General features: G+C 44.3%; 1 protein-coding gene across 4 annotated transcripts in view; it reads right to left on the bottom strand.

Annotated features, from left to right (window-relative positions):
• Window positions 1–13,281, bottom strand: part of RASGEF1C (RasGEF domain family member 1C) — a 135,329-nt gene that overhangs the window by 21,079 nt on the left and 100,969 nt on the right. For 3 of the 4 annotated variants that reach the window (XM_049829636.1, XM_049829640.1, XM_049829637.1), the window contains 4 exons: window positions 13,143–13,265; window positions 10,425–10,562; window positions 4,203–4,415; window positions 1,982–2,056 (listed from right to left, as the gene is read on the bottom strand). In XM_049829636.1, the coding sequence (XP_049685593.1) occupies window positions 1,982–2,056; window positions 4,203–4,415; window positions 10,425–10,562; window positions 13,143–13,265 (549 nt within the window). The remainder of the gene's footprint in view (window positions 1–1,981; window positions 2,057–4,202; window positions 4,416–10,424; window positions 10,563–13,142; window positions 13,266–13,281) is intronic. The other variant, XM_049829639.1, reaches the window with a different exon arrangement.

The following is a 13,281-nucleotide window of genomic DNA, read 5'->3' as shown; positions in this document are numbered from 1 at the left end:
GAAGCCCTCATACATGAAAGATGTTTAATATGATCTCCAGCTGGAGAGGATTCAGACCAGAGCCAATTCCCTGTGGTTAACAGGGGTGCTCTCCACGGGTCAGGGAATGATATGTCACTCCACGTAAGGTTTGGACTACTACGTACAATGTTCTCCCAGGTCCCACACGATCCCTCAACCTATACCTTACCCTGGTGCAAAGGCTCTTCTAAACCATCGCTGGGACCTCTGGTCAGCCCAGGCAAAGGCTGCAGAAAAGTTCCAGACTACCTCTGCTTTTATCAGCCTTGCTGACTTGAAGCCCAATTATTTGTTAGTACCTTGTCTCGTGTGAAAATGTTACAGCAGTTTTGCTTTAACTAAGTAGGTCCTCCTGGGGGAAGACATTGCCTTGAACTTAAAAGGCAATGCAGTGGTGCATTCCTGCTTTGCGCCTATTATTTTCTCTGTTACCGTGCACCTCCTTGAAGTCACAGAACTGTTACTGACAGCACCTCAGTGTTCAGATTTGCATCTGAAGAACATGCATAACTGTCAAATAGCTTGTCATAGTCTGTCAAGATGATTTGCTCGGATTTCCCATCCCACCATTATTTTCAGGCTCTCCGCCTCCCATTCTAATCCTTCCCGTCCACTTTAGCTGACGTTTCCTTATGTTTACTTGGTAACCTCAATTTCTCTTCATGGCTTTGTGGTATTCTGTGCTGGCCCGGCATTTGAAATTCTGGAGACAGCTACAGCCATTGTGCATACGCTGAACATTATTACTGAACATTTCCTTCTTCCTCTTAGCATCCCTTCCCCTCTATGGCTTTATGCAATTTGATTTCACTCACTGCTGCTTCCCTCACACTCTTCCAGAATTCACTCAAATTTAGTGCACTCATTTAATGTCTTTCATTTTACTTTGATACAGATAATGACAACTGTTAATTTTCCGTCTTGTCCCTCACGTTTGCAGCAGGTTGCTGAAATCTCACTGTGGCTGGTTTGGTATTTCCTGTTTCTGTCACATCTTTGCTACCTTGGGGTTCCTCCCTAAAGGATGTGATCAATGCTCAGAATATTTGAAACACCAGCTCTGCCCACTCCCCTCTCCCCAAAACAAACTGCAGAATCTCCATAACTCCAATAAGAGATGGAAAGAGCCCAATGTTGCACTTTTTATTCATCTATCCATCCATTTTTTCACCATTACAAGCTATTCTGGTGCTCTTTGGGCAGCACTATAAAGAGAGGTCTTCCTGTTATGTTCAGCATCCAATGATGAAATTCTGCCATTGATGTATGATCTTAGTGGGAGCCCATATGCAGTTCTGGGGAAGAATTTTCCACCCTCTTTCTTTTCTGGCAGCCTGTGAAATCTCTGACTCTCCCTCTCCAGCCAGGAAGTCTCCTTCCTTATTGAGGCACTCCCTGAGATGCTGCTTCAACCCCCCCCCCACTGGAATCACTGGAAAGACTCCAACTGGCTTCCACAGACTTTGGATGAAGCCCTGATCAGGCACTCCATTCCCTATGGTGCTTTGGGTTAAAAGCTATTGTGTAGAGAGAGGAGAGTATGTTGATTCATGACGCACTGACTCATTACTGTGGTGTCTGGGCATGGATTATGGGCATTACATCACATCCAGAGTCTTTACGCCTTCAACACTGGGAACAGACGTTCCCTGGCCGTGTACAGCCGCAAGCCATCTGCCCTGGTCAAAGCAGGTTAGGAGGAACAAGCCAGAAAGCAGAACATCAGGGTGCTGGCCAGTCCCAGGCTAGGACATACTCTCACCAGGAAGGAATGGCAAGGACCTGCCAGTGCGAGCTCTACCAACAGGTCCCATTCTTGCCACAAAAATACAGGTCATCACTTGGCCTGACCATCATCAACATGTGCCCCAGGCCCTGCTCTTATATGGATCTCATCACATCGGTTCATCTAGAACAAACAGTGATCACAGGAGACACTTCGCATGCAGATAAATCATACCTTGGTGCCATCCAGAGGGTCTTTATGTACAAATGCCTGCACAAACTCCTCAGGTCCAATGTGACTTAGCCTTTCCTATTGCCGGGGGGAAGAGAGAGAGGAAGAAATAAGAAGGCACCCCAGAATCTCTTGTGTTTCTCTTGGTAAGGCATCCCCATTATCTGCCAGCTAGAATGGTGTTACTGAACTGGTAGACAGCCAACTAGCACCAGACATTAAAATTCATAAGAACAATTAGTTATTTCATCAGAAAGAAGAAAATGAGAATAAATATGTCTCATTACTGACAAACCAGAATAAAAGCCCTCTCCACTGCACAGAGAGAAAGGTACTGGATGCACAAGGCCCCATCTGGGAGCCAGCAGACCTCAGTTCTGTGCTTGGCACTGCCACAGACCTGCTGTGGTCCAGCATTACTCAATAGCCTTGTTTCCCAGCTGTTAAAATGGCAGTAATGCTGTGATCCGGTAACCATAGCAATCCCTTGCTTATCTGCACACACAGTGCTCTGACCCTACCTCCCTACTCAGTGAAGCTCAGGTGATACCCCAGGGTGGTGGCTCTGTGCCACTGGGGAAGGAAGGCATTGAAGATACATGTGCTTACATTAAAGGCATTGCTGACACTGTAGAGTGGTCCAGGCATTAACCAAAACAAGACTAAATGAAGCATCCAGATCTCTCTTAGTAAAAGACAGGCCATCTCCACCAGCTTCTGAACAAACCCGGCAGTTCCAGCCACACCACTGGCCGCCTTAATAGGCTCTTTAATTCCCTTAAACATGTTTATTAGAAAAAAATATTTTCAGCAGGTTGTAGGTCACAAAGGTATTTCAGAGGAGGTATTTTGGAATTCCCACGGCCCAAACTTAGGACAGTCAAGCAACAATAAAATCAGTGGTAGTTTTGCGTAAGTGAAAATTTTACAGCGACTCACATTCTATTTCCCTTGGCTTCTCACCTTGCTACTGATAACTGAACGGGACTCTTACCGACAAATAACTGTTATTAAATAAGTAGCAAATAATTCTTACTAGCAAATAAGCATCAGACAGTTTTAGTGCAGAGTAGCTGGTGTACCGGATACAGTAAGTGAAAGAAAAGGTAGAGAGCACTGATTACAGTAAAGTGGAATGAAAACCTCTGGCTGCATTAGTTTTAAAAGTGCCGCGGTGCCCTGGTTACAGGGAATCTCCCCTTGGAAGACAGCTGTACTGCAGAGGAAAAGAAAAGCAAGAGACAAACTCCAGGCAAAAGGTCTTCTACTCTGGGGCTTAAGCTATACAAAGCAAAAAGAGACAAAGTTGCACGTTCTGAAAACTAACCAAGGTGAGAAGATGATCCTGAATTTGGGGTTTCTGAGCTGTTCCACTTCTTGACAAATAGAGTATCAACTACCTTCAGAATTCCCAAGGCTAATTCCATGATATTCACTCCAATCCACAGTCCATTTCATGGTTTGTTTTTCCAGCCTTCCTCTCAAGGATGAACACTGTCTACAGGAGGACAGGCAGCAGGGAATCATTACAGCATCAAGAGATCTGCAGATGGCAGCAATGTTTTATGTTCTTCTGTGAACATCCAGGAGGTCTACACAGAGGACCTGAACCTGGGAGAAGGCTGTGCAACACAACAGTCTGTCCAACATCCTGGTACTGCAATTGGAGCGATTACCATCAAAAGCCTGTTTGAGAGTGAACTGCAGTCCAATGAGGGAAACAGCAAGACTTTGGGTGGGTGGTATTTGCACACCCTTGTGTGTCCATGCACAAAGTCCCAAAGGGAAGAATGAAAAATGCATCAGACAACTCAGATGCTTTGTGTATCTGTAGGAACAGATCTGAACTGTTAACATTTCCTTCCAAATTAATAAAAGGGCTAATGACCAGCCATTTCAATAGCACCTTCAGGTTGTGGGGCTCAGAGCACCTTACAGAAGTAAGAACCCCCTGACCTTGCTGGGACTATGACTTGCATTTCACAAATAAACAAGCTGAAAAAGTAAAGTGACCCACCCCGAGATGCACAGGAACACTCTGATATATAGCTTGCTTCTCAAGCACCTCTTAACCTGTCAAACCTTGCCTCCTGCTGCAGTGCTCATACAGCATGGGATGTGCTGCAGCAGTGCAGACATTTTTTGGTTATGTCTGGAATACTTAGCAGCTGATGGCTTAAAATAATACCTCTGACTGCAGAAGTTGGGAACCATTCCCACTTACCAGCTCCACATGTGTCAGCTGCTGAGCCAGAGTGTAAGGGTCACTGCAGACACTCAGGATTTCTCTCTGAATTGATGGAGGTTTACTTTTAAAGGCAACCAGCTTATCAGAGACAGCAGCACTGATCTTGACAATCCCTTCTTGCCCATGGCTGAGGGTTGCAAGCTTTTGATTCAGGGTTTGCAAAAGCTGATTCATCTTTTTCCAGTAGGCCTGGAAAGACAGGGAGAGAAAGAAACATAAACCACCCACAAAATTTGACAAAGGAGTGTTTTTATGCTGAATTTTCCCTTCTGCTAAATACTCCTAAGCCAGCAACAGGTTACCATTTTATTTTCAACAAGCCTATTTCAGAATAACCAGTCGGCTTAATTACAGTTCTGTGCTCCGGACCACAGAAACAGACTGCAGTCAAGAGAAGAGGCAGGCAGGACTGGTGGGTTGGGCTGGCACTGATACTCACATATTCCTGCCAACATCAGGATCAGAGGAGAGGTAATGCTACAACATGAGTTACTGCAGCTTTCTGGAGCACAGCAGCATTCGATACCTATCCTTTATGTCAGCTACGTGTTGGCTGAGAACTCTACCTGTTAGTGGTGCCTAGTCAACTCCTATTTATTAGGAATAAGAAATGTTTCTAATGCTATTCTCTCCATCCTTTTGAGGTGAAAGCAGCAGAAGCATGCTGCTACTTGCTACCCAGTTGGAGTGGTCTGAGCTTCGTGTAGCTTTGGGTATTTAATATCCAGAATGTTAATTACTGCTGAAGGAAGCTCATATCGTATTCCAAGCACAGCTGTGTGCTCAGCAGGATGATCATTACTAAGTTGCTCAGGTTGTTTTCAGAGCTGGAGCAGCTCTTTAACAGACAACGAGTGGAGCCGCTGGCCACGGAGGATGGGCAGAAAGAAATTACTTCAACTCTTCACGACTGACAGATGCAGACATCATAAAACTGAGATAACTGAGAGAACTGGTGGATGGGCTCTAAAGACAAGGATTAATTGGAAATGTCCTTGGGCAAAAGCCTCACATGGAACACAAGGTGTAGCCTGCTGAGGAACACGGCCTCATGGGCTTTCCCAGCCAGAGAAAGGAGCATCAGGCAAGGGTGCAATGGGTGCTTGCTCAGTTTCAAAGAGCACGGTCACTTGGGAAAACAGTTTGCAGGCTGGCCTACTGCCAGCTCCTCTTCCAGCACAAAGACACACAGTGGAAAGATCCTCTGGCTCCCCACAAGTGGAATAACTCCTTACTCCCCATCCAAACAGAATTTAGTAATATCAAGTTGCCAGTAACATCAGTTTGTAATCTGTCAGTATGAAACCAGAGCTGGCAAGGAGCCCTCTTCTGTTACATCTGTACTGTGCAGCAGATGTACACCCCGGCACCCTCCACGTAGTCCTCATCATCGCAACAGGACTTGGCCAGACTGTGCCTTCCCAAGAAGACCAACACACACCTGTGTCACATCCCAAGCTGGACACAACCCAAGTGAAGTCTTGGGAAGTACTCCTGAATCCCATGGTTTAGATCCAGGCTTCGTCTTCTTCAGACTTTTGTAGACTGTGGATAGTCTTCAGTGTTAGGCATTGACAGCACTCATGTTTCAGGTGCTCAAGGTACCAGAAGCCAGAGTCAGTGCTCCTCTCACCTACACAGGATCCCATCTGCACACTGGAAGTAGCATCTCCTACTACTTCACAGGGAAAAATAACATGCTTACATTTACCCTGTTTCCATTACAGTCTGAGGCTGGAAACATTCAGAACATCTCGCGTGCTTCAACTTTTGCTGCAACACTTTGTAACTTTCATACAGCGTTTCTAGCAGAAGGTTTCACGTGGCTGAGGAAGCTCTCATTTCATTCCAGGAAGATGCTCTCTTGAGCTGGGCTGGAACACGGGCCAGATAAGCAGGATGTAGTCAGGCTTTTTTTTTTGCAAAATAGACCTGGTAAGTCTGAAATGAAGCAAGTACCTAGAAGGCAGGAGGGACTTGTCTTGGAGAATGACAACACATGTTCTATTCAGAAGCAAGTCACACAGGAGGAGTGAAAACTGAGTGAGGAAGATGTAAAAATAAATAATTGAAATAATTTTTAGAAAATAAAAAAAACACATTCTTTCAGTTTTTACCTGTTCCTGATGTATACTAGCTGCAAGGAAGAGAGACTACTGGCCTTCTTCACGTAAATCCTCAAACAGATGGTCACACTTTTGATTTACAAAGACTCCTGGACCCAAACTACTGACCACCATCTAAATATTTCTCTGGTTTACATCCAGGTGTGTTTGCAAATCTCAGAGCCCATGAAGCTCTATGAGTAAAATGTTATTTTTTAGTGGAAACTCAAATAGCGACATATTTGGTATTTTGTGAACATGTTTTGTAAACAGGAGAATTAATTTCAGGGGTGAGGCGGGGGCATGCCACTGAAATCCAAGTTTTCTACTGAACATAAAACGTTTGGCTAAAAAACTTTTAGCTGAAAACCCAGTTCTCTTTCAAAAAGGAGTTTGGATGAGAAATCTTGGACCAGCCATGTCTGTGCAGGATCAAATTCTTCACTGTTCGGATGAAAAGCCAAAAAGCAGCATAAAATTGCTTGAAAGACATGCCTATTAGCCAGTCTTTCAATAAATCCTTATCAAGAGATCTAGTTTCACCTAGTTTTGTAGGGAATATGGCACAAAAATATAGATATAGACAACAGTAAACAAAGACTTAGGTAAGCCAATTGCCTAATAAAGAATTAAATGAGAGACACACTTAATGAACACAAAAAAATTATTTAGAAATTAGAGCTCTTGAAGAGACTCACTGAAAATCGGTTGGGTGCACCCTTGCCTAGAAAGTTTTTCTGTGCATGATGGGGGATAAATTAAAAAAAAAAACCACAACTGCTTTTGTCCTTTTAAAAGCATTTCCTGCCTTCCTTAAACTATGTTCACTAAGTGAAAACAACATTGTTCATTACCTTCAACATGCTGGTAATTATCTTGCCACAAAGTGACCCCCCATTGTACAGGGGCTGCATGCTGGACTCTATCAACTGATTTCACTTCATTGCCACATTAACAGTCAAAAGAAGCATATTACTGTTTAATATTTAAAGAAAATGTTTCGTTCTTAACTGGGAAAGTTCCTCTGAAGACAGCAGGCCTCAGCAGGTGGCTTAGGAGCTCAAATTTTAATTAAAATTTCTAACTCTAAATGCAAATCACAGCACTTACTAAGAAATGCTTCTCAGCATGGACACCTTTATAAGCACATCACAGAGCCTTTAGAAAGTGGACTCTACAAAGGACGGGAGCATACACTGCAGGGGAAAATCCTGCATTGACCTACATGGACTAGATGACCTCACAAATCTTTCAATCTTTAATTTCTGTGATTTACAATGGGAACAACTTTCTTCCAAACGACTAACAGACACCACCACTCTTTTGCGCTGTCCCTTAAAAAAGGAAATTTGCATTTGTAGGATACGAGCTGTTTCTTAAATTAATTATTGATTTTGCTTAGGCATAATCACTTGCAATTACAGTGCCTAGTAATATTTGAAAAACAATGATTTGAACCTAATCTAGTCTAAGGCCCCCCAGGGCACCCATAAGCATTGGTACACAGCTATGCACGCTCCAGAGCAAAGGTGTGCAGCACTTGCTCAGGTTAGGCAAATAAACTATTGCTTTGTATGCAAAAAGTTGATTTTTAGCATTTATGGCTCTTTGCCAGGACAGTTACTGCTTTTAAAAAGCACCCGCAAAGCCCCTGTTCTCTGCCCTTTTGGTTGGTTCCTTCTTTCCAGCAGACATGATTTTGGTGGGTCTGTATGGGTTTCTCTCACTTCAGATGCTGAAGGGATGCAAGGCACCTTTTTTTGGTGGTTGGCAGAAGCAAGTTCATTGCCTCTTCCCCTTGAGGAAGAAGTTTTACTGCGCCGGTCAATGGAATTGAGGCCACCTTGGCTCTTTCTGAAAGTCCTCTGTGTTCCTTCCACCTCCATCAAAGTGTCTCGCAGCTTCCCCTTCCCACCCCTTCTCTCCCACGTGCTGGCCAGCCCAGCCAGCCGATCCATGCCAGCCTACAGCTATCCAAAAGTGCCAGCTGTGATGCCAGACCAGCCCAAGAGCAGCTGTTTCCATTTCTCTCGTGTTTCATGTGGGTAGGAGGGTCCAATTTCATTTCCGTTGTGCTGCAAGCCTGCTAATTCCTTCTCTCTTCTCTCCACCCCTCTCTTTCTCAGCCTTACGGGTACGTGCTTTTTGTTCTACTGAATTGCACCCGTCTGTGGCCTGAAGCCAGGCCTTGATGTAGCCAATGGAACTGAATTCTTCCACATCCCATGGTTAAGCTAGAAATAATTAGAGACTCTCTATGTACTATTCGCTCTTATCCTTATTATTTTAATGGACTTTGTGGTATTTTTAATGTTTTGGAATTACTTGATGGTGTTCACCCACCTGAACTTGCAAGCAGGTCTCCCAGAGACTCCACTCACTGTGTCCTACTCTGCCACACACATGGCTCATGCATTTGAACACCAAGACCATACAGCCATCTAGACTGAGTTTCTGCCCAGCAGGCCACACACGGCTGTCTTCTGCCACTTCCACACTCCCAGAGAAGCTACACGTCCATAAATATTTGTATTTTCTTTAAATGTAAGGACTGTCCCTTGCTATGTCACCATAGCAGCCAAACAGGATCTACCTCAGCCCATAGATCCAGTGAACTTTGATGGGGATTCCAGTGGCATTAGTCGAACTGTGATCAGGGTCTGCTGCTCTGTGCCTGCTTGCCTCCTGTCTGGGTCTCTGCTTTACAACAGCAACCACCTCAAGCATAGGGCCTGTGATCTCTTTTACACAGGACAGGAAGAAGTAAGCCAAACCCTTGTTAGAGTCACTAATGAAAAAGATAACAAAGTGCAAAGATTGATTCAAAAAAACCTACTAGACTGAAGACATGTAAAGTAAGGAATGGAAAATTAGATTTCAGCACAGGTAATGAAGGACATAAGCAAATGGATAGGGTGAGACATAAAAGGACCATAAATGCCCTAAGAGAAAGGAAGCCTTTATCAGGTACCTTCAGGCAACTGATGATCTTTCTTAGCTCCCCAATGCAATCACTTGACTGGCTGCTTGCTCCACTCCTCTTTCACTAAACTAAACATCCCGGAGCACTCCTTGAGCCACTGCTTGGCCAGGACGATTGGTCTCAGGTCACAATACTTGTCTTGGCTTTGGATGGGTTAATCTTCTTTCAAGTAGCTGGTATAGTGCTATGTTTTGGATTCAGCATGAGAAGAATGTTGATAACACACTGATGTTTTCACTTGTTGCTGAGTAATGTTTAGTCTAAAGTCAAGGATTTTTCAGCTTCTCATGCCCACCCAGCAAGAAGGCTGGAGGCGCACAAGAAGTTGGGAGGGGACACAGCCAGGACAGCTGACCCAAACTGGCCAAAGGGGTATTCCATACCATGGGACATCACGCCCAGTATATAAACTGGGGGGAGTTGGCCCTGGGCAGGGGATCACTCCTCGGGAACTAACTGGGCATTGGTTGGTGAGTGGTGAGCAATTGCATTGTGCATCACTTGTTTTGTATATTCTAATTCTCTTATTATTATTATTGGAATTTTATTATTGTTATTATTATAATCATTATTATTTTCTTCCTTTCTCTTCTATTAAACCATCCTTATCTCAACCCACGAGTTTTACTTTTTTTCCCAATTCTCTCCCCCATCCCACTGGGTCAGGGGGAAGTGAGTGAGCAGCTGTGTGGTGCTTAGTTGCTGGCTGGGGTTAAACCACAACAATACCTCACTCCTCTGCTAGACTATAACTCGGGAGATCACAGGTCTGTTGCTATTTGAATTGTGACCACCACGTTCAGTCTATGGTATGCCTTCAGATCTTCTGTTTGTAAAATGGGAATGTTGTTATCTTACAATTCAATGTGCAGTAGATAAATTCCACTGATCCCTCCAATGTGTCCGCACGTCACTACCACAGGGGTACTTAAACAGAGAGATGTCGCTTTCAGGGAAGCAACAGGTTTTAACCATCAGAGGAGAACAAAGCTGTGAGAGTTCCCAGGAAGAGGCATGGAACAGTATGTGGCAAAAGAAGGAAAAAGGAGGAATCAAGTGGGAAAATGAACTTAACATCTCCACACAACATCCCAGGTCAGACATCCTCACCTCATCACACGGAGCTATCCTATGAATCATGTCTTTCAGATGGCCAATCATCCGCTCTTCCTGAAAGTCATACGGGAATGTCTCTGTCCACTCTGTCAGCAACTGTAAGATTTTGGGTCCAAATTTTCTGATCCGAGCCTGAAATGGAAATCAGAACGATGGATAGGGATTGAAATGTGTTTACTATTAAAGACTCCCAGCATATATGTACGTCACTGAATGTGGGGCCAGATTTTCAAAGAAGGCACTTACGGTTGCACCTGCAAAATCTGCACACATGCAAACAAATAGTGTGGTGCACAAATCATACATTTTGGCATGCAAAATATACCAGAGCTTAGATGCATGCACAACTGTCTGTTTTACATGCAGATTGAAGTACTCTGCACATGCAATTGGCTGGTTTATGGTTGGATGGACATTTTGTTGGTGCAACCTCTATACCTTTTTTAAAAACATCTGGCCTTTTTGCTGATTTGAACTTTATGTTATTCCCTTCTGTACTTAAAACCCTCCTACATTTTCATCCTTCCCTGAAAGATTGATTGGAATGTGGCCCTTGACCAACAAAGAGGAGTTTTTGGTTTCTTTGCTTTCTGGCTGTATGAAAAAACTGCTTAGTGACCAGTGGCAGATGTAATATGAGGAAGAAGAGACGGACAAAACATCAGCACTTTAGTAACTTTACCTGGGCTACTGATAACGTTGCTCTCTTCCCACATGAGCTCAAGGTCATGATAGGACAAGGATGCCCACTTTACTTTTGGTGTAGATTTATCTGAGGATGCAGTAGTGGGAATAGTCAGGAAGATATGGGGCAAGGAGGGAAATGGGGGAAACGGCACAATAGGTGCATTAGTGTTATCTCAAAAGACAGCCAGTGTGGCTGCATCCAAAACTTTCATCCTCCATTGTCCAAGAACATGTGAAAACGAAATTGCATTAAACAACAAACAGCATTTTTATTTACAGAAAACACAGACCAAAACAAACAGCCTTCTTCTGCATCCTATGTACTGTAGCTAAAGTGTACCCTGTAATCAGGAAAAATTACACTCTTGAGCTCCACAGCTCTCTGCTTTTCAAGCAAGGTGGTTAAAATGCATATTTCAGCTTTCCACCAACAACAGGTTTCAATGAACCACATCTCTAAAAATAACTGCTGTCAGCTAGCATTAAGCTCATGCTCAAAGACCAGCAGGTGGCTGCTAAAGGGAAAGCTTTATTGGAAACTACAAAGGTCTGGGGAGACATTTGCTCCAGATGTGTAAACTGCTATTATGAATTGAAGGAGAGGACTTTGTGCAGGTCACAGGACACAGGGGATGGGAGGTCGCTTGTGTGCAAAGTTTTAAAGTCAGCCCCACTCTCAGGAATACAAAATCAGCTGTGTCCCACCACCTCTGCGTTACTACAGGCCAGTCCGGAATGCAGATTCATTTCAGGCAAATAGAGAGACCTTCGTAATAAGACAGTGTTTCTCATTTCTTGCAAAATTTAATGAGCAGCAAAACTTCGCAATGGTCACATTTTAATCCTCCTAAACTTGCATCTGTCAATAGCATCAGAGAACAGAACCCATCACACCTTAAAAACCCTCTTTTGTATGGTGCACCTCATACAGATATTTCTATTAACACTGACTGTATGGGCAACCCAAGTATCAGATTTCCAAGTACTCTGGCTGATTGCTTTCCATAGTGAAGGCAGAGCTCCTGTTACTCATGCAACCAGCTGCCTGGGCAAAAACAGGCATATGTGTTCAGATGTTGGTGATTCAGCATTTGATGCCAAAAACACTGTTTCAAAGCTGGGAAGGCTGATCTTGAGAATCATTTCAGAATTTGGGGGTTTTTGGAAAGTTGCAACTAATGCACATTCTTCTCCCCTCCACTGCGCTGAAGGTGCATCTCCTGCTCCAGGTAATGTACTGGATAGGTCTTCATCAATGCACCGAGGAGAGCTTGGGTGGCATCCAGCACTGAACAGGATCCAGTGGGATCCATCTCCACCGCACTGTCTGTGGGACTGCCAGAGGATGCACATGTGTTGTTACACACTGTACCAGTCTGCACAGTCCCTAGGGCAAAACAGGAGGAGTGCGGACGCGGTAACAGCTTGGATTTTCTCATTCTGTTAGCTTGTTACAGCCTCACTACTGCTTCAGCTTGTTCCTGGTGTGCCAGACAGCGCCGCTCTGCAGCACGGCTGTGTGGACGATCTGTCAGTGCCGGCAACGGGAGGTTAGTGGGTAGCTGCATGCTGTTATGTAGCGTTCAAAGTGACAGGTAAGGCCAAGAGGAAATATTACTGTACCAGAAGCAAGAAAGCAAAAGAGCAGACGCATTAAGTAAAAATGGGAAAAAAGAGTGGTGTGTCAACATCTGCAATTGACAGTGTGTGAGGTTTACGTCCTACCTCCTTGCATCCCGCAGGCTTCATCAGAGCCTTAAAGAAGTTAAGAAGGGAAGTCACCTGGGAAGACTGAGACGGGGGAAAGGGAAAATTAGAAGAAGATTTGAAGTGACTAGTGCCTGGAGCGCTGCTCTTGGACATGGATACTAGGATGCCTCAATGTCAGGATCTCAGCAGCAGCTGTCATCCTTTATGAGAAAGTTTCATTCAATCCAAAGGGAGGCAAAGGACACACACCAGAGCCCCAGAATTCTCTGCCCGTTGAAAATATCTCACATATTTCTGCTGTAAAGATAAACTAACCTTGTCCAGCACGGGGTCGTCCAGCCGCTGCTGCTCAATGCACTTGTGACAAACACGGGACAAAAGCTCATGGGGTTCGATGAAGAGTCTGGAACTCAGCAGGAATGTAAAGATATAGGCCTTCTGTGGGAGAAAGACA

Source organism: Accipiter gentilis, chromosome 26, assembly GCF_929443795.1.
Source record: "Accipiter gentilis chromosome 26, bAccGen1.1, whole genome shotgun sequence".
Classification (NCBI taxonomy): Eukaryota; Metazoa; Chordata; class Aves; order Accipitriformes; family Accipitridae; genus Astur; species Astur gentilis.
This window is presented reverse-complemented; position numbering and strand designations above follow the sequence as displayed.